General features: G+C 32.2%; 2 protein-coding genes across 5 annotated transcripts; one reads left to right on the plus strand and one right to left on the minus strand.

Annotated features, from left to right (window-relative positions):
* Positions 1 to 4,616: 4,616 nt before the first annotated feature.
* On the minus strand, positions 4,617 to 11,197 carry LOC148629846 (heat shock 70 kDa protein 12B-like). Of its 3 annotated transcripts, none has more exons than XM_088558496.1 (6): positions 11,061 to 11,197; positions 10,357 to 10,665; positions 9,931 to 10,146; positions 9,010 to 9,145; positions 7,451 to 8,526; positions 4,617 to 6,949 (listed from the first exon to the last, which is right to left on the minus strand). In XM_088558496.1, the coding sequence occupies exons 2-5, from the start codon at positions 10,654 to 10,656 to the stop codon at positions 7,457 to 7,459; spliced, it is 1,722 nt and encodes a 573-aa protein (XP_088414622.1). In that variant the 5' UTR covers positions 10,657 to 10,665; positions 11,061 to 11,197; the 3' UTR covers positions 4,617 to 6,949; positions 7,451 to 7,456. The 3 variants fall into 3 exon arrangements, with proteins under 3 accessions (XP_088414622.1, XP_088414632.1, XP_088414615.1); XM_088558506.1 differs by lacking the exon at positions 4,617 to 6,949 and having other exon boundaries at positions 7,265 to 7,842; positions 8,440 to 8,526; XM_088558489.1 differs by lacking the exon at positions 4,617 to 6,949 and having other exon boundaries at positions 7,265 to 8,526.
* On the plus strand, positions 11,123 to 22,322 carry LOC148629847 (heat shock 70 kDa protein 12A-like). Of its 2 annotated transcripts, XM_088558517.1 has the most exons (5): positions 11,123 to 11,251; positions 18,905 to 19,227; positions 20,287 to 20,502; positions 20,782 to 20,917; positions 21,183 to 22,322. In XM_088558517.1, the coding sequence occupies exons 2-5, from the start codon at positions 18,928 to 18,930 to the stop codon at positions 22,247 to 22,249; spliced, it is 1,719 nt and encodes a 572-aa protein (XP_088414643.1). In that variant the 5' UTR covers positions 11,123 to 11,251; positions 18,905 to 18,927; the 3' UTR covers positions 22,250 to 22,322. The 2 variants fall into 2 exon arrangements, with proteins under 2 accessions (XP_088414643.1, XP_088414644.1); XM_088558518.1 differs by lacking the exons at positions 11,123 to 11,251; positions 18,905 to 19,227 and adding an exon at positions 18,700 to 18,848.
* Positions 22,323 to 26,389: the final 4,067 nt, after the last annotated feature.

Below are 26,389 nucleotides of genomic sequence, written 5' to 3' on the forward strand. Positions count from 1 at the left end.
GCCACTATACGTCACGTAAGTTACATGATGTCTCCATAAATGTTCTCCTTCCTTTCATACAAAAACCTGTTGGACTTCATCACATAAGAACCAAACTTTATTCTATACCTCTCACTCTACTACACTCCCTTCACAAAACAAGTCTTGACACTCCTGCTTCTGATCCCATCTCATCATTGTGCAAACTTGTTGCACACAAAATTTTCAATTAGAAAAGGCTATTGCATAACCTTGAGATTGAGGACTTCAAGGCTAAACCACCTGACTGTTCTTGCAAAAAACTCTCCATTCAAATATGGTCCTCCTGGTCACGTCGTTACGGGAGATTTAACCATAATCGAAAACGAATCTTTGCGTAATATTCTTTCTAAAGGTCCATAAATTGGAATTATAACTTTAAAGTTCTTATGAATGCCGTCGAGGAATATGCAAGAAAATGGATAAAACAAGAACAAGAAGACATTGATTCTGTCAGAGTGGTTAAAGGCCGTGAAGTATTTAATTTTGAAACGAATGAAAGTTTTAAGTAGGTCAATGAGTGCCAAGGCTACATCGGTTTTCAAAGACTCCTAAACAACGTTTCATAGCTGGATCTGCAAAATGCACCACAAAACCTCTTTCAAAACTTCTAACTTCTATACTCACAACTGTCAAAGAGGGTCTGCAGTCCTACCACACCACTTGTTACTCCCGTAGTGGTATTAATTCAATGTGGATCCTGAAAAATTCGAAAGATCTTTTGGAGACAATCAGTTCAAGATTATTATCTGAATATAATAACATTAAAACCTATGATTTTTCAACACTGTAAACTTCTATTCCCCATAATCAGTTAAAATCCCAACTTAAAAACATTATGCATCGTTGTTTTTCAAAAAAAGATGGTACACCTAGATACAAATGTATAGTTCTTGGTAGAGATTCCTCATACTTTGTAAGAAGTAATTCCAAATCATCTTCCAAATGTACAGAAGAAGATGTTTACAAAATGCTGGAATTTTTAATCGACAAAATATTTGTTCAGTGTGGTGGACGTGTTTTTCAACAAACGGTCGGCATTCCAATGGGAACAAATTGTGCTCCTTTACTTGCCGACCTATTCCTTCACTCTTATGAGGCTGACTTTATAGCTGATCTGATCAGAAAGAAAGAATATCGTTTGGCTAGATCCTTTAATCTCAGTTTCCGCTATATAGATGACGTATTATCTTTAAACAATTTCGGGGATTTGATACATCGCATCTACCCCAAAGAACTTGAGTTAAAGGATACTACAGACATTGTGAAGTCAGCCTCATAACTTGACCTACTTAGAAATCGATGGTAAAGGAAAACTAGTGACCAAACTTTACAACAAACGTGATGACTTTTCATTCAAAATTGTCAACTTTCCTTTCATCTGTGTCAACATCCTTTCAGCACCTGCGTATGGAGTGTTCTATCACAACTCATATGTTATGCCAGAGCTTGCCGAAACTACGCTATTTTGTATCGCCCTAGAACAAACAGGCTTCTGGAACAGGGTTATGTTGCTACAAGATTGAAGACATCACTACAGAAGTTTTGTGGTCGTCATCATGAACTCGTGGATCGTTATGGTGTATCCATCTGCGCCATGAAAACTGATTTATTCAACGGGTCATAGTTTTCCTTTCCTCGTTTGTCTACCCCGGACTTGACTTTTTATGAGCTATGAGCAACTCGGTGGGTGTTTCTAGAAAAGCAGAGGACGCTTATCTTACCGGCGCATCTGGTCCATGCTCCCAGTTTTTAGTGGAGTCCGAGTGGCTCATTTGCTTATGTTACTTTGTATGAATGACTTTAGTTACTTTGTGTTCTTTGTTGTGTGTGTCTGTTTTCCATGTCTGGTCTTTGTCCCTCGATTACATTCTTTTGATTACCGCTATAACCTTGGTTCCCATGATTACTTCCTCCCCTTTCTGCATAAAATAATATTTCTAATATACAATATTGACTGTACACAGTAAAGTTTATAACATTTGATGCACTGAATAAAGTCACCGAACATGTTTCAAACTTTTCTTCTCAAGTTTTTTGTCACTACATGTAATGGTTAAATTTTAACAATGATTTGGCCTGTTTGAAAGATTTGCCCGAATAGCTGGTTTGAAAAACAGTGCTTTCGGCTGCCCATCACGTTTTCTTTTATAGATCATCAATGAATCAACATTTGTGGCAAAGGTGTTTTCGTGGAACTTTCTATAAGAAAATACATACTGCAATAAACTATTGCAACATAAAATAGAGATGTGGCTTAATATATTTGTCTACAGATTTCTCGATGGACCTACTAATACACAATGATAAAAAGTAGCCAAGGAAATTATACTGCAAATATACAATAAACAGGCGAGACAGTAAAATATGTACTGTGATTGTTAAAGGCAACATATAAAAAGTTGTCGAAACAACGGTTACTGTGAAAGTACTATTGTTCGTGGGGTATCAATTTTTGTGGTGTTCGTGGGTAGGCCAAACCACAAAATTTGGTTCTCAACGACAAGAAGATTCCCTTGATGTGTATATTTAAAACCTGAAAACCACGAGTTCAAGAATCCATGAACTTGTATTTCTTTCCTAATTCACGAAAATTGGTATCCAGGAATTTAAGTACTTTCAGAGAATTTTAGTTTAACCACTTTAAAACATATATAACATACTTATCTAATCCTGATATATACGAACCTAATATGGCTCACGGTGTTTACCTTTAGTTAAAAGGTTGTTTGATATTCCACCATTCATTATATCTCGTTAAACGGCTTCCAATGTCAAGTATAGGATTCTCAAGGATTCATTTATACCACACATTAGACTGCAATTATTTAACACTACACAAACGGTAGGTAAATCTTGCATTCAAACTTTAAAATGATCAGCATTATAAAAGACTTGACAAACCAAGGAATTGTAACTCATGATATTGCTTTTACTCTTTTGCATTGTTTACTTTAATCAATTTAAATAAGTGAAACGTGTTTATTTATTTATCATAGGAACAACAATCGAGTGCTAACCGAAAGAACATATATTCCAAGGACGAAGACAATACATGCAATACAGACACCCACAACGAAGAATATGAAATAAACAAAACACATCACATACAAAGGAACAAAAGCAACCAATACTTTACTGAAAATTGGTAGCATGGACCAGGTGCACCGGTATGGTAAACGTCCTCTGCTTTTCTAGAAGCACACATTGAGCTGCTCATAAAATGTGTCACCCAGTGTTATAAGAAAGAGGAAAGAACAATTTTAAAAAGGTGAACAAATTTGTTCTCAAAGTGGATATTCATACATCATAACGATCCACGAGTCCTTTTTGACGATCATATAACTTTTGTAGGAATGACTAAGATCAAAGATCAAAGGATCTGGCCAAACATTTAGTTAGGTCATGAATATTCCTTTTCCATTTATCTCTGAAAGTAGGTCAAGATATCAGGCCTCTTTCATAAAGTCTGTAGTGTCCTTTATCTCAAGGGTAGATGCAGTCTATAAAATCCTCGAATCTGGGATTGGTTAAAACAACACGTAATCTGTATAGCGGAAACTGAGATTGGAGGACCTGGCTAAGCGATGTTCCTTATTTTGGACAGATTTACTCACTTACTTGATACCAATTGCATTTGATTTAAATCATGCAATTTTTGATTTCTAGATTCATTATGGTCATGCTTTTAAAAAAAAGTTGGAATAGAAAATGGTTGTTCTACGAAATTTTCTTCAAATTCGATTCGATGATGAAGGAGAAGTAATAACTATCGACCTCCTCTTCGTAACGGACGGAAGTACGGACGTAAGGAAAGAAAGTTGCGCACCTCTATCACTGTATACCCCCTCTTTGAAAATGTGGTATAACAAGATATTGAGAGGTTTTTATAAAAATATCAGAATCAAAATAATTTGACAATAAACATGATAAATTACCAAAAGCTTAAATTGAACAATTATTTTAAACCAATCATTTTAAATAGGAAAAAAATCCTTTTTTCAGTTTTATTTCTAGGCTTCAATTAACTGTAGGAATATTACAGTTGATAAAGCTAACGGAAATAATCCTCACGAAGGAGAAAACTAAAGGAAAAAAACATTTATACATATTCGATCCTTCATATGCAATGTGTATATGTAACATTTGGGACAATGTTAGAATAAATATAATTTACCAACACATAGTAAAACGGCTCAGTTTGATGAAGAAAGACGTCACGTTCTAAACACAAAACGCATTGAGGGAGACAATGGAAGATTCGAATTATATTATAGAAGACTACAAGAAAGTATTGAAGGAACTCGTGACATGAACAGCTTGGCTCTATACTCACAGATAAAAACCTTATATAGGTTAATTACTGAACATATTACATCTGCAGTAGCACGTGTTTGTTACGTCGTAATTTGCGACTTATTTGCCGAAATATTTAACATAATTAAGCAGTAATCGAAATTCTGTAGTCATTGTAACGAGAATGACAGTAGTGAATATGTCAAAAAGACAACAACCCATGTCAGCTCAAGGTCCATTGTATACAGTAATATTTTTCATAATTTCATAATATATAAAAAATAATATACTTAGTAACGAAATTGTTAGGAAGATGTTTTATTTCAAACAAGTACACAAAGTAACAATTAGCTTATATTTGAGATAATATTATCAAGAAGAGCTTCATCGCCGTTTTAGATAGGAGAAGTGCCGGTACTGATTGGCAAAATTTAATGTCGCTTTTTTTCTTTTGCCGTTTAAGTTTATTATCCTCTCAAAATCATGCTTATATTTGAGATAATATTATCAAATATCTCAAAAACTAACTAATCTATTAAACTAGGTAATTGTAGTTGGATCAATACAATTCTAATAAGATCAACTCATCACGTCATAACAATGGTTTGTAAACTGAAGATTGACCGGAATAAATTGAGAAATAGTCTATGTGAGGCAAATGAAAACTTGAACGAATTGCAATACAAATCATTTAGTGTCATTTCAAAGCTGCCAAACCTCAACAATGAAAAATCAAACTTGTACTGAATTCCATGAGTATCTAAGCCGTCCTGTCGTTAGGATGACAGTACGAAAATGGATACCAGCTGAGCTTCCTTTAGAAAAAGACGATAGTGGCCATTAAATGCGGACTAGATTACTTCATATATGACAGAATAGTTGAAGAACTGAACAAATGGGAAGAAGACTCTTGTGTAATAAGCAATGTGGAAACTTCAACAAAATATGAGATTCAAACTGAATTCAGTTCTAAAGCAAATAAAATTGAAGTAATCGAATCAAACATCCTGACGGGACGGCTGTATAATTTCAGTTAGGGAAGCAAATGACGTTACCCACGCTATTGCGGCACGTTCGGTAACATCAGAATTCGACGTTTGTCGACACTTATATGTTTCTTGCTTGCTTGCTTATTAAAACACATTTACAGTGAAGCAAAATATATAATAATTTTTGATTTGTAGCAATTAAAACATCTTGAACATTTCTTGAAAAATCGAAAAGATTAATTAATTTGATTATCAGTACTACCGGTAAATTAAATTTGCACATGCAAGTGCACCGCAGCGTGGAATGTAACCGCCACATATATGCAAACTCTGTCTGACTAGAGAGAGAACATAGCAACTTTTACCTGCGATAAGTTAAAATGTGCATTTTGATAAACATGTATGATTTTATATTACGTGTACCAATAGCAGAATTTGGTCCTTTCAAAACTTAGTATTTCGATTGAAAGAGCTTTCTATTCATCAAACGTTCAAAGAGTGAAAGTTCGACAAATCGCTAGACATTTGTTTTGTTCAAATTTTAACCGTTTTAAACGGTTTAAATCATAAAAAAAATGAAATACGTATATTCCTAAGTATGTACAATTACAAAGTATCATTATTTCATAGAAGAAATTGCCAGTCGATTGTAGAATTGCGTTGGAGCATGAAATTTTCTAAACGAACCCGTGAAATATTGACATCTGACATTTCGCTAGACATTTTCAAAAAGACGTAACTTTTTTGTTTGTACTGAAAATTTTATTAAATGCCGACGTAGAATTGCTGAAAGAATGTATATTTTTAGGAAATATTAATCGGAAAAGAACATTGTGTAAATAAGTTCTTACATTGATCACTCTCATTTTTGCATTGATTTTTTTTGCCTAAAATTAACACAATTTCGATAATTATCTCAAAAAGAACATATGAAATTATTCTTCCATGCTAAATTTGGCTATTTTCGTACCCTCTGCAATAGCGCAATTCACAATTTTAGCTTTTTTGAACCTACACTGTGTTACACCTGACATACGGAACCTTGACGTTTTTACGGGTTTTTGGAAAGTTTTATTGATTATAAAGAATTAGAAGTACCATTTGTGACAAATATTCAGAACTTATTATTTGACATGATTCTAACAGTATACAGCTTTCACATAATCACAGTTTTGATTGTTTACAATAGTCATTTATTATAGTTTAGATATGTGTGCTTTTTCAACACTGCCACAATAGCCTGCGTAACGTCAATATGTGCGACAACGCTAGTGGCAATATATCAATAGTTCCAGGAATTAAAATTGAACAACCTATTCACATGACCTTTATTACAATGAAAAAATTGAAAAGCCATATCGTAAAATAAGATGTTTTCTGGGGAAAAAAAAACAAGAAACAAGTGTATAGGGAGAACGGAGCAAGGTATGCAACAGAGCGCTCGGACCAACTACTAAAATAGTTTTTCAATTTGAATTCACAACTAGGAGAAGAGGGCCAACTTAAGAATGTCATTAAAACATTCATTGTAGGTGTAGATGAGTCTTTGGATATACTAAGTTTAATTTTTTTCAAGTCCATCAATGCAAACATGTCTGTTCTCAACCATGTAACCACTCTCCAGAAAGTAACTATATCAGTTCGTCCTGTATATGAAAGAACAATGCACGATTAGAAGAGCTTCATCGCCGTTTTAGATAGGAGAAGTGCCGGTACTGATTGGCAAAATTTAATGTCGCTTTTTTTCTTTTGCCGTTTAAGTTTATTGTCCTCTCAAAATCATGCTATGTTCTAAATACACAGATACTAAGAGACATTAATGTCAACGGTATTAGACTCAAAAAATGTCTAAAAGGTGAAGAAAAGTTTTTTTTTTTTTGCTTAAATCAAGACAACTTCGATTTACTTCACTCAATATTAAAAGCATTCTAAATTCTTCAATAAAAAAATAAAATTATGAATCATGATAATGTTATAATATTATTTAAAATATAACAAACATACAAACAAACAACAAGAATTAACCAATTACAGTTCAAAGGTTGGAATATAAGTTATGAAAATCTTAGACAGGAAGTAAGCCAAATCAAATTTAAGACATCACTTTAATTTTACAATCGATTTATGAATTTATTGAATTTACTCACACATTTTTAAGCATTCTTTAAAAAATCAAATAGTGTGAATGTGGTATGACAGTCTTTGCCAGATTCTTTGTCTATTGCGGAAACATATAGCTCAGTTTCACCGAAAGAGAATGTAACATAAACTACACGTAAGTGTTTGCTGGGATCCGGAATATCCACCCAAAGTTCTCCTAGCTTTATACAATCCTCCTCATCGGTAAAAACTTCATTTTCTTTGTAAGTGTAGAAAATTGGGAGTCTGTGTGCCGATTGATATTCTTCTGACGTGGTATAAGTTTGGCGTACTTTCATTCCAACAGGTATAGAAGTGTTTGCTTTCATAAAACAGTGGAAAACTTTTTCACAGTAAGGCATTCTATCTTTATAGACTAATCGTTTTCTATCATCTGTTTCTGAAAAAGGTCGAACAATTTCTGCACCGTATGAGCACCTAGTGACACGCGAAGAAATTAAATTCAGTTGGTAACGAAAGAGTATAGCCCCTTTCAGAACTGCCAGACTTGCCTCCTCCGGAACGATGACAATTTTGTCAGGATACGCACTTTTCACTGCCTGTTGCACTATTGAACATTCTCCAAAACCACCAACTAATAGGGTACATGGTACATTAAACAGGTGTGGGCTTGATAAAATAGATTTGATTAAAGACAACACTCCATTAACTGTTGCTTCAAAAAGTGAGATAATAAAAGAAGCTTCCATTCTTATTTTATCACCCATTAATTTAACTTTATCAGCAAATGTAGAAGAATTGACTATGTCATCTATAGATTTTCCAAACTCACTTTTACAAAGATCATGTAAAGCAATATTAGGTATAGATATATTGACAAGCCCTTTCTTTTCAGGGTGAAGATTCCTTTTAACGTTTTCAAATCGTCGGATCAAATCAAGATACGAGTCTGGCATTTCTAATTTTAATCTATTGATCACATTTTGGCCAAATATATCAACAAAAACTTGAATTAGACGATTATCTATGGAGGTACCTCCGCAGTTATTCCCAGATGCCTTGCACAACTCTTTTAAGGTTCCATCCGGGAGCTTTTCGTGCACTGTAACGTCCACTGTCCCACCTGGAATGATATATATATATCTTTTTAAGAATGTTTTGAAAATGCGTCATACGACCGACGAGTCCATTTGGGATACGTCAATATCCAGAAAAAAAATAAAGGCAAATACCGCATAGCGGGTATTGCTCTATGAATAGGGTTATATACTTTTCTCGTCCATAGATACTTCCTATGGGAGATGACTGTGAAACATCTAGACGCCTGTTTAAGCGATTCCCCAAACATCATGAATTACATGTAGCAAAAATTTCCAGGTATACGGTATGGACACTTTGTATAAATAACAGGCATGCATATTTAAAATTTAATTACAGTTAGTAGTTAAAATATTATTGTTCTTCAAATAAGAATATGTATCCAGTAATGTGCTTATATCACAGTACTCAAGACATTTCTTTCTGTCAAAATAAGTTTAATATAATTAAAATATATTTTTTTGTATCATCAATCTACATTTGTTTATGCTGTATCTAAAATAGTGACCTCCAAGATCCACTACCATGTATCTGTGTCCGGTATTTACTATATCAGCTCCACCTGGTGGTGGAAATGTTTGACAGTAAATCGACGCACATTCCGGTTCCAGTGCCAAGGTTAACTTGTCTTCTTGAATTCCAGCCTTAAAAACATTAATTGTGATCAAACAAAGTATTCCTTTGATTGCTCGTTCCTTGACATTAAAAATTATTATTTCTTTTACCATTTCATTAAGCAATAAAAAGATATGTCTTCAATGGAAAGCCAAAGTGGACAAAAATCAATATTTTGTAATATTAGAAAATGAATTTTTGCTATTACAAAATAATTTTTTAATATTAGAAAAGATTTTATGATATTAGAAATTCATTTTGTAATATTATAAATTCATTTACTAATAATACAAATTCCTGATTTAGTAATATAAAACATCACACATTTTGTAATATTACAAATTGAATTTGTAATATTAGAAAATGAATTTGTAATATTAGGAAATCACTTTGCAATATTGCAAATTCAGTAACATTTTTAATATTACAAATTGATTTTCTTCTAATATTAAAAAATCGTAATTGAATACAACAAACCCATTGTCTAATATTAGAAAATCAATTTCTAATATCAAAAAATCGTATTTTAATATTAGAATTCAATTGAATTTTTAATATTAAAAAATGATTCTATGATATTAAAAAGTGTTTTGTGATATAAGAATTCTTATTTGTAATATTTGAAAATGAATTTGTAATGTTAAAAAAAATCATTTTTTAATATTAGAAAATACACATTTTTGTCCACTTTAGTATGCCATAGTCTTCCGATATAATGCTGGTGTCTGTCATTGATATGTTAAATCAAAACTGAATTAAAATGCAAGTACAGAATATTCAAAAGGAACATAAACTCTTTAAACTAAAGTTTTACCTTTTCTGCTGCTTTCCTCATAAATATCTTGGCACTGTCAGACCACATTGCCGGTACCGTAAGAAGCCAATCCGTTTCCTCATCGAGAACTATATTTTTTACTGTCAACGTTTGTCGCAAGTGATCAATCAGGGCTTTTATTGCAAAGGAAAAAACATCTAAAGCTGGGAGAGACTTTCCAGTCACGTCTTCTAAACTCATTGCTGAATTAATTTGCTGTAAAATACATATTCGGATAGAACATAGAAAAGTATATTGGAAACACGGAATACACTGAAATATTTAGATAAAATGCAATAGATATTTAGGGGAACATATCAATAATTCAGTAATTCTTGGATTAAGAATGTGCTTTGCAATAGTTTTATCTGCACACAGAATATAGTTACATCATTGAATTTGTTTGTTGTTTTATTATTGTTATACCTCATTTCCATGGAGACTCATTTTGAATCTGTAGAAATAGTAGTAGTCATCTTCGTTACCATCCATTACAACATCACTATAATCATTCTCTGCCTCATACCCAAATGACACAATTTCCTTTTCCTTGTTGAGGAGTAGACATGTAGGTGTCTTGAGGGAAACTGCCTCCCTGATTCCTGCATTCCATGCTTGATTTGATAGAATCTGAACATCTTTTAACTTCGTTTTCAAGTGGGACACCGAGAAAGCGTACCCAGAATAGGTTGTTCCGAAGTCAATCGCAGCTACATGCACTGACATCGTCAAAATCTAACAGAAATATAAAGACAAGACATATTTTGCATAAATATAACTGAGTAACTAATGGATTTTTAATCAAATAATCAATTCTTGAAAAGAGTGTTGTTTCTTTTGAATTGCACTTTTCGAAGAAGTAATTTTAAGTGCTACAAATTTCCGTCAACAATCTATGGCTTCTTATCACGAATGAATGTACATTGTGACAAACGCAAAATGAAATAAAAAATGAAAATAATTGTAACTAAAACATGAACATACAATTTATTCTGAAAGTAGTTTAATCTATTTAGGTTTGTATGATTTTCTGAAAACGGACTGTTTAAACATCCTTAGCCTGATGCTTAGTTTAAAAATAGAATTTTCAATCAGTCGATTATAAATGCTTTAGTCTACATTTTACCTACCTTTTGTTTTTATATTCTTATTTAGTAGTACAGTGTAATTTTGCATGTTCCCCAGTAGACCATTTTAAAATGAAAAGTCGAATGATGTTATCGATTTGTAATTTCACACTGAAAATTTCCAATCTAAAAGAAACATGCGCAAAGATACTTTGGTCTTCCGTAATTCCTGTCGAAAAAACAAAGTACGCTCGGTGAGTATGCTTTAATTTGTGCCTGTGATCTTGTAGAATGATAACATATAATCTGTAAAATAACAAATAATGAAGATATTCAATAATTTATGATTTCTTGAAGAGTACAATGAGATGTCATTTTGTCGATTCCATCTTCCTTACTTTTCTTTTCTTACTACTAAAAGAATCTTTACATATAAAAACAAAGTCGAATATCATTACGCATCTATGTCCTTATGATTTTTAAGTAGCTATTTGTTTTAAACTAATTGGTAATTGCACTTTCACTTCCATTTTTATTTTATTTCTATATAACAAGTTTGGACACAGACTGGTATTGCCCAAAGAGCAAAGATTTGTTTTGTGTGTGTATGCATTGGCTAGAAAACAAAATGTTGTGGTATTTCAAGCCTTGAAGCCTGAGGCGCTCCAATAAGTCTTTTATAGGGGTGCCGCTGTGATTCTGTAACCCCATCCTATTCAAATACAAAATATCCAGTTTTCCCAACTAAAAGAATCTATGATAGTTTCTTTAAATTCCATTTAGTGGTGTAGGAGGAGTAACATTAAGGTATGGAAACTCATCTCCTTAACGAGAGAGAGGAAGGATGGACACCTCTTACACTATAAACCCCCACGAAAATTAGGGGTAAAATGATTTTGGATATTTTCTCTGCTATATATAGAGGAAATTTAGGGTACTTGTTTTATTTTTTGGAGTTGAAGTCCAATTTCTCAGAAACTAAGGTTTAGATTTATATATTATAAGACAAGGTATAAACATATGCATTACAATACTTCTTTCCTGAGAGTTAACTTGCATAGATGTGTTGAACAATGCTATGTAAATGCTAAGGATTGACAATTTAGCTTAATGTAGATTTGTTGCTCTAAATCTGGACTTTTCAGATTTTTTAGTTTGACAGAAACTAACAGTGTGATATCTATCAGTTATATTGAATAAAGATGTTTATGTAACGAAGTTTTAAATTCCACAACTCTGAAAGGAAACAGTATATACTCGAATTCACCTCAGCCTGTTTTCAGTTGTTTTTTTTTTTAAATTACTCCTATTTTATTCATGTCGTTCTGTACTACAACTCCCATACAAGTATTTCTCGTTCTTACCTCCGAGATCGAAATATTTCCATATTTATTTTTTCTACGAGAATTTTGCACTGAACGTATCGTTTATCCGTCATCTTTGTTTCTATGGATATTTTGAAATGTTCCCTATTATCTCACAATTGAAGAGCTGAAATACCATGATTTCCCGCCATATTTCTGGTTCAATACTATATGTGGTAAGTCTCATACTACGTACCAGTTGTGACATTTTCATTCGGAACTTCGGCTTTTTTTCTTTCACTAAAGGTATAAAACAGAAATATAGTTGTTATGGATTACATGAAGTTACATGTATTATAACTTTTCTTACATTCTTGTGTAAAAAATCAAAGCAATAATGTTGGTGCTATTTTCCTGCCATTTTTATATTTGGGAGGAAGAATGCAAAGAAACTTCTTGCAAGAATATTTTATCACAAGCAACAATTTCCTGTGCATTTCGTTAGCACTGGAACTTTAGAGACTGTAAAACAAATAAAATTAGTGTAAGATGATATTTTGTTCTATAACAAATGAATGTGTTAACGTTGGGACTATCAATGGGTCCACACTATTGAAACCATATTGGGATCCACAAAATACACATGGATGATTAGGGTTCTTTTATTGATAAGGCAGATTGGAATCTGTTACAAATAAATTAATTGACCCTCTCAAATAGATGAAAAGGTCAAGTTAACTGTCTGGTATAATACAGTATGACACATCATACAAAACCTGAAGCAAATATATGTTTCATAACTGATGTGTTCATGGAACAGTAATAACATTCATTACAAACACCAAACACTTTGAGTACACCATTAAATAAAAATATTATTTAACATATTAAAATTTTACCATTTAATCAATTATTTATATCCTATTTATTTATAAGTAATCACATTCATTCAAGATTTGTCTCTTTTGAAACTTTTGGTTTAATAGCTCAATTATTAACTATTTTAAATATTTATAATCCTTTATATCATTTTGTCTCTTTAAATGGTTTAAATAGATTTTACTCATTCACTTAGTTCATTTTCATACTACAAATCCATTCTCAAATTCAAACTAAACATTCAACCTCATACTAGCTGCTCAGTTAAGACAAAGTTATTTTAGTGGGATAAAGTGCTAGAAATATAGAAACAAACCTCAAATACAAGTTCCAGAAACTCAGCAATACAACTAAACTTCCAAAGTAGATTTATGTTGAAATACTAGGCAGAAACTATAGACTAAGTTATAAAAATCTCAAGGAAATCAATATGTCTGCCATCCAGCTCAGCAAACTCAAAGAGAATAATACTCACATTGCAAAGGAAACCCCAAAGAGAATTTTAAAGTACATGTGACCTGAATAGACCAATAAATAAAAGAGAAATAAAGAGTTCTATAAATAGCTCATCAGCTGATAGGTAAATCCATCAGTCAAAGTAAATGATTATCAATTACACTGATACAAGTAACAACATGTATACATTTTAATATAAATGTGAGCAAGTTTTAATAAACATATAAACCATTCGTTTATTAATCTCAAATCATATATCATATAATAAATACAATACAATACATAAATATATAGAAAGAGTAACATTAAATGAATATTATATACACAGTCAATTCCTGGTTAAATTCCACTCTGCCACATAATCAATGTCAGTATGTTGTAATTTTGTGTAGAGATTTTAAGACAGTTTTGTGTTAAAAATTCACCATACACTCGGTGCCAATTGCACTAGTAATATTACTACAGATATTTTGAAAGTAATACACGATATATAATTAAAATTTAGATTGAATGGTGAAATTTAGTTCAAAATATACTTCAATTTAATTGATTGAAAATATTAAATATTGATTAAAAAAGAACATACCTCTGTAGGGCTCTATATCAGAATTACATGTAACATCTACTCAAATGACCTGGCAACACAATGATAACTACACTGTAATTCCCTGCAAAAAATAACACATCTACACAATGAATGTCACACAGTTAAATCTTTGTACTCAAAAAAGATTTAAAATCCCGTAACCAAGTAAATTACGTCCTTTATGACAGCTTCATATGACTGCAAGGTTGAACCTTGAAGAAGAAGGGGCTGGGCAAGTATGGACACACTATTCAATGTTGATACACCTTTGAATTTTGATTACATTGACACAGGATGAAGATTTCACCAGAATCAATATGGCCTTTTTTGGACCTTATTGGGTTCATTCCTATGGAGAAAAAGCACATTGTGGTAAAATATCAAACAGATCACTTTTGTTTTACTCAAGTTATCACCCAGATATCAGGAAAATGCTTGTTTTTGACCCTAGTTCTTAATCAGATCAAATGAAGACCCCCAAAATGGCACATTGTAGTAAAATCTCAAAAAAGATCAAATTACTTGTACCTGATACTTCAGGAAAATGCTGGTTTCTGGCCCTTTGTGGCCCATCATTCCTTAAAGGTTCAAAACCAGTCTAACCTTAGTGGTAAAAATTTGTATAGCAATATCAAATACATTCATTAGTTTTGACTTATACTTATATAACATGTAGTGATCACACAAAACTAATTGTCTTTGGGTATGCATTGATAAAAGAGAATAGTGTCAAATCATTTTGTGACAGCAGATTTGTCTAAATGGAATAGAAACCCAATTAATCAAATTTTATTAAAATTGGTAGAAGAGCTTTCAGGTAATTCTGTATTGTGTGAACGAAGACAGGGTTCTGTAACTTTTATCTTGAAAACCATGCATAATACTTGTAGTACATGATGTAGCTTCATGTACAGATAGAAAAGCCTTTCAGTTGATATGATTCATATGATAAGGCAATATTGACAGGACATTACAAAATGTCCATTGTAGGTTACAGACCACCAATTCAACCAATGAGCATTTGGAACGTATGCAAAAATAGTCCTACGCAGAAATTACCCCTGTTCCTCATAGTGCTGTGAAAAAAGTTCTCATCTTATTTTAAAAATTTAAACAGTTTCTGAAAGGAAAAACATTTCTGTACATTTTATAGGTGCATTTTGCTTCTTGTGATGTGAAGCCTAATCTCCATAATGATTTTTAAATATACCCCTATCTTGTGAAAACACTGGGATTTCCCATGCTATTTATAGACCCTTCACTTCCGGTGACCAGTACTGCACTGCAAGTCTGCTAACCCCACATGCCATTCTGAGGATTGTGAGCTGACATATGTAGAATCATGCTGATATATAGTCATCTGCAGGTTAAAGTTAAGGTAAAGTCCAGAGAAGCCATTGAATATTGTGAAATTAGCATAGAAGCCTATGGGAAGTGGAATTAGTGGTTTTTAGCCTGTATTAGGATAGGCCTCTGTAAATAAAAATATATGTTCAAATAAAATAGTAACCAGATTTCTAACATTACCAATTCAGCAATTAAGGCAGTTCAGAGCTCTTTTTTGCAGCCCCACTTGTATATACCTAGAAAAAGGTGATCCCATATTTGGAGGTGCCTCGCTTCAAATCATTTTTTTTCTATTAAAATCAATTATATCATTTTTTACTGCTAAGCAATCACTTAACAAATGATGAATCTAATGATTAACACAGATATCACCATCATTACTTCTAATTAAATCAACAAAATGATTTGAACATTCAAACTCCATATTTCTACAATGGCTTGGACCGAAAGCAAAACTACTGGGACAAATGCTTCAGTACCATTCTGTGTAAGAATCAGGCAATGAATGGTACATCATTATTCTCAACTTGGTCTTTTAAAACTTGAATATATTCAATACAAATAATCATGAAACATCTGTGAGTAAGATTTTTTTTGCCTGCTTATATGAAAAAAGTGTGGGAAAACTTTCCCAACATTTTTTCATGGTGTATTTCATCTTAATTTGGCCAATCAATATCTCACAAAGGCAAACTTTACAAACACATTGATGGTTAAGTCTTGAGATTATGAGGTACTTTGATAATGCAATAAAACCTCTGCGTTTTCTTCATGTGTCATGTTTTTCACATTTTTGATTCTTAGACAGATAAGTCCTTTAATTGCAATAACAGTAGGGACACAAATTTTTCTGTGATTTCTATTGTCTGTCCAGCGATGTCAAGGTAGAAATATGGAGTTTGAATGTTTAAATCATTGTGTTGATTTAATTACAAAAATAATGGTGATACCTGTGTAATTTCATTAGATTCATCATTTGCCATAATTTGTCGAGTGATTGCTGAGCAGTAAATAGTAATATATTTGGTTTTATTGGAAAAAATAGGGTTGAAGCAAGGCAACCCGATTCTGGAATCACCCAGGTCCCTTTTCTAGGTTATACATGTATACTCGTGGGGCTGCATATTTGATAGTGGGAGCAAGCCCCTGTAACTTGATAATGCATGTTTATATTACATGAAATTAAATCATTGTAATGACTTAACTTACCCCTTGCCATGTGGAACCATATAAAACCCAAAACTTTTATATCTAGTAATTTAAAAACGGAACACATTTTGAATAATAAAATAAATTACACAATTTTTCCGTAATATCTTCTTCTTCTGAGGCAATAATGACACTTAATTTAATATTGGGTTAGTCTAACATAAAGGGGACAAATGACAATGATTACCAATCTAAACTGCAATTACACTGTTCGTTGAACACTTTATTGTTAATTCAATCTTTAAATTATTTTGTTAAAAGTTTTGTTGAAATAAAAAGAAATGAAACACACATATATAATTATCAATTTGATTGTAAGAAATTATATGATAAACACCCGTTAAAATTGTTTTAGAGTCATCTATACTAGACTCAACAACAGAACTGTGAACGCGTAAAATTGGAATATTCTAATTTGAAGGTGTCCGATGAATTATAGTTAGATTTATTTTAAAGAAATTTAGTGTCTCTCTTTAAATCGTACATCACACGAAATATGAGCAGATGTAATACTTAAAGTATACAAAATATAAATTAATATAAGTACCCAACTTTCTTAAAAGATATTTACACAGAGTGTAAACTTAAATAACTCCTCCACAGAATTGTTTAACCGCTTCCAGTAGAGATGGATAGGGGTATCGCGGGGACCCACCTTTAACCGCTTTCAATTGAGATGGATAGGGGTATCGCGGGGACCCACCTTTAACCGCTTTCAATTGAGATGGATAGGGGTATCGCGGGGACCCACCTTTTCATTTAGTAGAAATGTATAACAGTGAAAACTTGTCTCTTCCAAATATTGCTTTACAACATTGAGTGAGGGTACGGTGTGGGTATGTACATTCCATCCATATTTTGAATTGTTACTATAATTAATATATATAAGGTTTCACTTACTTTTAAAAGTACAGACTTGATTTTCATGAAAAAGCTGTCGATTAAAGTATTGAAACAAAATAAAATAAGCTCCCTTCCGAATACTGCTTTACGACATATAGAGAGAGGGTATGGCCCGGGGGAGGTACATTTCGACAAAATTTTTAAAAAAGTTGTTACTGGGATAATTATATAAAAAGTTTTGCTTACTAAAGTACATAAATGATTTTAATGAACGAATAATAGCCAATGATGTCAATAAATTCATCCCTAAGTCGGCCATGATTACCACATGAGTGCAACGTATTGAGTATATATTCACGAAAACGGCAATTACACTATGTATAGGAATAGTCAGCTGATCGACAGAGTCACTCATATCGTGTGTTTCATTAGTTAACACCGCGTTACGAAACATTTTGGGGATTTTTGTGGTTTATATATCCACAAGGACAGTAAAATTATATCATCGAAGCTACGTTGTCTTAGTTCTATTATGAACGACATGAAGGGTGTAACGTATATACGGAAAATGCTCTCTCTTTTTTGTTATATTGTTATTTAAAAAGGCCCAATCAAATCATCCTTGACAAACAGAAGTTTTGTTTTAAAAATAACAATATTGACTTTTTTGCCTTTGTAATCTATAACAAAAACTTTTCCCTGTCCACGACAAATGAGAGAAATAAACATAAACAAGGAGAAGTTTTGCTTATTTTTCCCTCTTGATTAAGCCTTGATATTCACGACATATACGAATAAAAGTGCTGCTGAAATATTAGTTAACCGTTAGTAGTCATTTGTTTGTGCATTTGTGTAACGTATAATCAGTTTCTTTATTTTTAACAAGGAAATCAGACCTTTTCCAACTGATTTTAAGTATGTTTGATTGTGTAATAATGTATAAATAGTGATAAAATTTTAAAAAATGGGAAAGGGTTGTGATCACGCAAAAGTATTTGAACTCCGCCGCATTTTCTGTGTCTGTCTCGAGTCAGGAATTTCTGGCCTCTTTTTTGTCTTGTTTCATTTTCGTTTTCAGCTAGAGAATATAGAGGCAACTATTTCACTGTACCTCCTGTGTATAATGTTGCTTTGGGACCAGCTTCAGCCTGCCCAGTGATGTGGGAGTTTCAGTCGTCGTTCATTATAGACCCATAGGTGGCCTTGAGCAGACAATTTTTATCCTGGGTGGGTTGTTTTCTCTCTGACATTTTTACCCCATTCTACTTATATGTACATTTTAGGCAATTTGTAACAGAAGCTGATCATGTCAATATGTGTGGCTGCCATCGATTTTGGGACGACTTACTCAGGATACGCTTTTTCTGTCTCACATCTGAAAACAAAGTTATCGGATGTTCAGATTTTGACCAATCAAGCATGGAATGCAGGGGTCAGGGAAGCAATCTCCCTTAAGACACCTACCTGTTTGCTTCTGACGAAGGCAAGAGAGATTGTAGCTTTCGGATATGAAGCTGAAAACCAGTATACAGATATTGTCCTTGACGGGAAGGAAGACGATTACTATTTCTTCTATAGATTCAAAATGAACTTACATAAGTCCAAGGTCTTTATAGATAATCATATGTCATGGCGCTAACAAAAGTCTAACATTACCATCTAACATTTTTTTTGAGAAAAAAACTTGTATGAACACTATCATGAATTAAATTATCGGTAATTGGTACACCATTCTTTTGATGTGTACGGTCTACTATGACGTTGCAACGGCCAGAAAATGTTTGCACTAGTAACTTAAAACAAATGAAAAGCGGTACATTTAAGAATGCAGCAAACATTTTACTCGTGACTTTAAAAAAAGTACAGCATTGATAGATTTATATTATAATTTCATGATATTTTTATTATATTTGCTATATTGTTGTACAATGTATGAAAGAGAGTAATTTATAATTCAGCACGAAAGGAGACGCTTTATATCGTCTGCTGTCGTGCTGAATTATAAATCATTTTCTTATGCAGCTTATCCTAATAATGTCTTGTACATTGGTTACTCTAAAGTACTTTTATAAAAAATAATACATAGCACATGGAGAGTAACCTGGTTACTTAATGTTTTTCATTCTTTGGACTTTCAAGTTTAATTAAGTGTGTCATTTCTTACATGTTCAATACACAGGAGTGATTTGATCTTCAGGGGACCAGGTAAAATTATAAACCACTCACCACTAAAAAGGTTAAAAAAAAGACATCCAGGATAATAAGATGTCAAAAATTAATCTTGTAATATAATATGCATTAGATAAATACTTTTGAACATATTTCAGATAACGGGCATCGTTTTCTTTTAAACTTAACAAATTACAGATAAAAGGAATAAATAGCATTTCGTTTTAGGTAGTGACTTCATCACGGTGAGTATCAGTGGGCACACATGATATGAACCGTGATAAATTCACTTTCAAAAACAAAATACCACCTATTTCTATAATATACACCTAGGTTTTACAGCATATTCAAAACTAGACGTTGTACTAACCTTTCTTGAAATATAAATTTATATATTCTATTACATTGTATGCAGAAATTGATATATCTTGAATATACCAATTACTTACAATATACCACTTCAATACCCAGGCCTTTTTGATTATTATTTCATTAGGATATTTCTTTGAGCATGGTTCTAGAAGATATAAAAGGTAACCCGATTCCAGCAGTAGAAGTTTTTTCCTTATCTATCCAAGCTTTACAGCTTCACATGAAAAACCTGATTGAAGCAAAGAATGTCACATTGGATGAAAAAACAAAATGGGTACTTACTGTTCCAGCCATATGGTCTGACACAGCCAAACTTTTTATGAGGAAAGCTGCTGAAATGGTAATATCATACTTTCATATATAGATAACAATTAATCAAACAATTTCATAAATAAAGAAAAGATTGTTCCAGTATGTGAAAGTTTGGGTTAAACCGTTATTTACTTCAATGGGGAAAATGAAATATAAAAAATAGAAAATGGGGAAAAATCCGTTTTTCATAAAAAAATATAGGAATTATTATTGAGATTTCGATTGTGAGCACTTTTGAATCATATCTTGTTTATGGTACTGTTAAAAGGAAATGAAATCTGAATGGAATCTAAATTTTTACTTTTAGGCTGGTATAGCAGAGGATAAATTGATCTTGGCATTGGAACCTGAAGCTGCGTCTATTCATTGTCAGACGTTTCCATCGGCCGGTAGTGTAGATATTTCGAATATAGGAGCAAAATACATCGTCGTTGATCTTGGTGGTAAGTCTGTTATATCACTAGGATAAAAGTGCACCATACTAATATTAGTTATTGCGATACTTGAAAAGACAAAACATATTGATAATTTTGGATTTTATTCGTTAATCTAAAAAAAAACCCCAGTTTGTTATGATTGAAAATTGAACGGTAAAATATAAAAAAAAAATTAAAATCACTTATGCGATTTTTTTATTTTAGAAAACTATACACGTTATATTTTTTCAATGTATATAACTTTGTAATAACAATTTCCTTTGTGTCGCAGGGGGTACAGTCGATATTACGGTGCATGAAAAACTTCCGGATGGATCTTTGAAAGAACTGAGTAAAGCATCTGGCAGCGACTGTGGTGGTACATCTGTTGACCGAAAATTCATCCAGATCTTCAATGATATATTTGGAACTGAAGTGATGCACAAAATGGAGCGGGAAATGCCAGAAGATTACTTAAGCTTAGTAAGATGCTTTGAAAACGTAAAACGGACATTACTCCCAGATAAAAAGGGTTATGTCAACGTCACTATACCTAACATAGTATTGGATAAGCTTTGCAAGTCAGAACTTGAAGGAAGAAATATCAGCGAAGTTTTTGAGTCATCATCGATAAAAGATTACTGTAAGCTGTACCATGATAAATTTCGATTTGAAGCTGAGTATGCCAAAACATTGTTTGCCGAGACAAAGGAAAATATCACAGTATCGATCAATGATGTTTTATATAAAGTCGGATATGAAGAAATTAAACATATACTTCTAGTTGGAGGATTTGCCGAATGCAAACTTATCCAAGAAGCCATTCGTGTTGCATTTCCAGACAAAACCGTAACAGTGCCGGAAGAATCAGGTCTTTCTGTCCTAAAAGGTGCAGTTTTATTTGGATATGACCCATTCTCAATTTCGTCAAGAATAACCAGGTACACATACGGCGTTGATGTTGTTCGGCATTTCGATGCAGCAAAAGATAACGTGAGACGACGAATATTTGTTGACGACCAAGTTTTCTGTGCAAACGTTTTCCAACCATTTATGAAGGCTAACACTTCTGTCAGAATTGGAACAGAAATAAAGCAGACATACAATACATCGGAAGAGTTTCAACAACATCATTATCTTCCTATCTACTATACCGAATTAGACAACGTTGACTTTATTGATGAAGGAACCTGTACAAAACTTGGGGAAGTTGAAGTTGAAATTCCAAATCCAACGAAACATTTACGTGACGTTAACGTTGTATTCCATTTTGGAGAAACTGAATTGACAATAACTGCAATTGATCAGGAGTCAGGAAAACAATGTAAAACTACATTTGGAATAAGTGATTTTGATTGACGGTAGTTATTAACAACTAGTTTTCATTAATTTGTTTTTACTGAAGAAATGATAATAAAAAGGTACAAAGATATACAGTTGTATAAGTACAAAGCCTAACTTACAAAAATTAAGTACAAGAACTTAAATTTCATTGCATACGGTTGCTTGTAATTTATGCAGTCATGTAATTTGAAAACTTCTACGAACATTATTTTCGATGAAACATGTAAAAGAATACATCCTTGAGTACACACATGTTACTGACTTCATTTAACACATTTCTATATCATTGACATATAAGCACCACTTGATCTATTCTTTTTCACGTATTCTTCATTAATATCTTGGAAACACACTATCAAACAAAAACTTTTTGGGTTTTCTGATGATCAAGTCAAAATTAAAAATTGAGTGCAGCGTTCTTTAAAATCAAATAAATAAAATAATGAATAAATAAAGAGCCTAAAATTGCACATTAAAAGATAAGAAAAAAGTATACAGCACATACAACAATATCATAAAAGTCGGGAGAAAATATAAATGACTAAGTATGTCCTGCGTCGCAAGGTATACCCGTCACATTGTACGGTTGCACTATACAGATGCAAATGAATTGCAGTGTTTCGTCGTACACAAAGTTGACCTTGTCTAATTCAGTAGAACTTGAAACCTGCAAATAGCGTTCCAATAAAAATATATGTAATATTTGTTAAGGTAGAGATGTTAAATGCACGTTTTAAGCTATCCGGTAAGATTCAGGACATCAACGGATTAGGTTGTCTCCTCTGTACGAGCTGACATTTTACCAAAAAAAAATATATATAAATAAATAAATAAAAAATAATAAGCATAATATCGGACGAACATGAACAATTGAGCAAAAATAGGTACCCTTATTTTTGCGTTTTTTTGCAATACCATGCTTGTTTTTTTTTCCTGGCAGTTTGAATGTGCTTGATATTCATCATAATTTTTTTCCATTATGTTACCACAGCTACAGACTTCTATGACCATAAATAAAAACATATGTATTATTTTTATGGATTATTTGTAACAATATTTACACTTCTTATAGGAGACAATGTTGGAATTGCTTGTTTGAATGTCTCAATATAGCTTTATTTCCACAAATTAACATAAAACTACAATGGCCTATCTATAGAGAACGATCTAAGTGACAAATATCTAGTTAGCGTCTTTGTCAGTGGACTGTCAAGTAATGAAATCTAACTGACATCTTTCTATTCTTTGAAAACGAAACTTCATATTGGTCAATCAAATAGGATGATGCCCGATAAAATTATGAAGTTATGATATCCGAACATTATTCTGTCTAAGGACGTAATTTGACAGTACCCTCGCAGAAGTGAGAAGCTAAGTGCCCAAATCACATTGACGACGAATCATAAATGTACATCTGTACAAAAAGATTGTATTACTACGTTCAAATCCATAATTCATGATAGAGGTACTTTCCTTGACACAGTTTAACATCATATATTTTGTAGATATAAATATATCTATATTTCGAAGATATGTATTTATATGTATTTCAGAATACTATTACTATTTCAGTTGGAGCCTTCAACTTGTTTAACAAATTTAGCATATATAGTAACATCTACTCTGGCCAAGAGGTTGCACATTTTTCTCAATATCTTTAGTTCTTGATACATGTACATTTTTCTTTCTTATATATTGATATTTTAAAAAAAAAGCTTGCATATTGATTAAATCTGAGTTATCCTTTTACTTAACATCGCAATTAACCCATTTTTTTGTGATAATACGATCAAGAGATATTCAACATACCAATACTCATCGAAGATGTTAGGTTGTTCAACGTGTCATAGTTTTCTTTACCTCTTTCATCTACCCCGGACTTGACTTTTATGAGCTACTCGACTGGTGGATCTAGAGCAGAGGACGCTGACCCTATCGATGCACCTGGTCAATGCTTCCAGTTTTTAGTAGAGTCCGAGTTGCTCATTTATTTTCAACAATATTCACAAGAAAGAAAACAGTCATTTAAAAAAGAACTAAACAAAGAATAAAAAAAAACAAAGCAAAAACAAAATTAAAAAAAAAAAACAAAAACAAAAAAAAAAAACAAAAAAAACAAAAAACAAGACAAAACAAAACAAAATCATAAATATGAGACAAACATAAGGACTAACAACTCAAAGCATAATAATAAATTAATATAACATATAAAACATTAACTTAATTAGGAGGTCATTAGAAAATGATACGATAGAAACCTCTCCCCCCCCCCAAAAAAAAAGAAAGAAAAAAACAAAAACAAAAAACAAAAACAAAAACATAACAAAAACAAAAACGAAAAACGAAAAACAAAGATAAAAACAAAATATATTCATAACTATAAAGTCCATTTATCAACTCAATACTATATAACATTGTAGATAGCCGTCTTATACATGAGGTAGGGAAAATCGACCAGGAAGACGATCAGTGTTAGGTCACAAAATAAACAATGCATCCAATAATTTACCTGCTATTGTTTGTCGACGGATAATTGTATCTTATATACCAATTTCATAACATAAAACCAAATCTTCCTTGTTTATAGTACTAAAATGTGTGTTGAAGTTTAAGAACAAGGAAAGTAAACATTTACATAGAAAAAGAAAAAAATATTTTAATGAAACGATGATGATTATTTGAATCATTCACCTTTTGACTTTATCATGTATCACTTGGCCGTTCTCGTTGTCGATCAAAACGTATAACCAAATTATAAAGCTCTTTGATTGCAATCATAACAATTAACATGATAAAGTTCAAGGACGTAAAAAAATAAAATAAAATAGGAAGTTAACAATGACCATTGCGGCTCTATTTATGAGTTATACGCCTTGTCAATTCATGGGTACTGGTGTTCTCAGATTCTTATTCATGACTTGGAATAGTAATACAAGTATATAAAGTTTATATTTGAAAGTTGAATTAAACCAAATTCAACTTCCTTCATTCTGCAAAGTTTCAGCCGTATTTGGCAATTTAATGTATGAAAAAAGTCATTGACATATTGAATTTTAGATTTTTTTGCATTATATTTACCGTGAAAACTACAAATTAATAATAAGTGATATATAATATTGATTTTTTTTATTGAGAAACCACTGTGTGGAGCCACTGCTTGGGGCCCAGGACGTCCTTACCAGCCAGGTAGTCTAGATTTGTCTGACATGGAAGATATCATAGGAATATATATCGAAATTTTTAAAACTCAAAATTCAAAAATCCCTTAAAGCTGATGGTTTTTCTCTTGTTTTACATCTATATGTCATATCGCTTGAAATAAGTGTCTTGTAAATACAAATATACCAATCATGTATAAAGTGTCTTGTAAATACAAATATACCAATCATATATAAAGTGAGAAAATCAACCGAGTAGACGATCAAAAACTGGACAAAATTTACAATAAATAACCTACAATTGTTTGCCAAAGCATAAACGAATCTTCTACATCAATATCAAACCATTACACTTCAACTTTTCTATAATAATACAAAAATACACTTAAAGAAAGACAAGCTGGAGATTAAGTGCCGCAAAAGCTGGTTGAACCCATCATTTCTATTGGCTATTGTAAAGGTCTATAAAAGTCGTGACATTAATTATCCAACTTACCGGTTTTTGCCCATTTTGTAAGTTACATGTACGTCATTTGAAAATCTGTTTCTGCCAAAAAGCTTACCAAAGAAAAAGAGATAAAATGGTATGAAATTTATTGATATTGCAATCTTCAGATAAGCGTTTTATAAACGAAGCTACTCTTTGTTTTAATTGTTTCGTGATGTTTAATTTTTTTATTCACTTCAGCTTTGCCCAGGAAACATAAATATCGTTATCGCATAACGTCACAAGGTAAAACTAATTTTCCCCTTAAGTTTGTTATAATTGCTAGAACCTGATATATATATAAAATTAGTTTTACCATTGCGGCTTGTTTTCCTTACCTTCAGTTTTTATATGTAATCTATTTCATTCGGTTCTCAATATTGTGTATGAAGATTGCCTTTGTTTCCTGTTTTCACGTTCTTTTGTATTTGGATTTTGATGGATTTGAACTGTCCAATTGTTCACGCTTCATTATTTTTGCCGATTTTGAAAGAGATAAAGCAACATTTA

The sequence above is a fragment of the Perna viridis genome, chromosome 1 (assembly GCF_037379345.1).
Source record: "Perna viridis isolate PV_CMFRI_1.1 ecotype Kerala chromosome 1, ASM3737934v1, whole genome shotgun sequence".
NCBI lineage: Eukaryota > Metazoa > Mollusca > Bivalvia > Mytilida > Mytilidae > Perna > Perna viridis.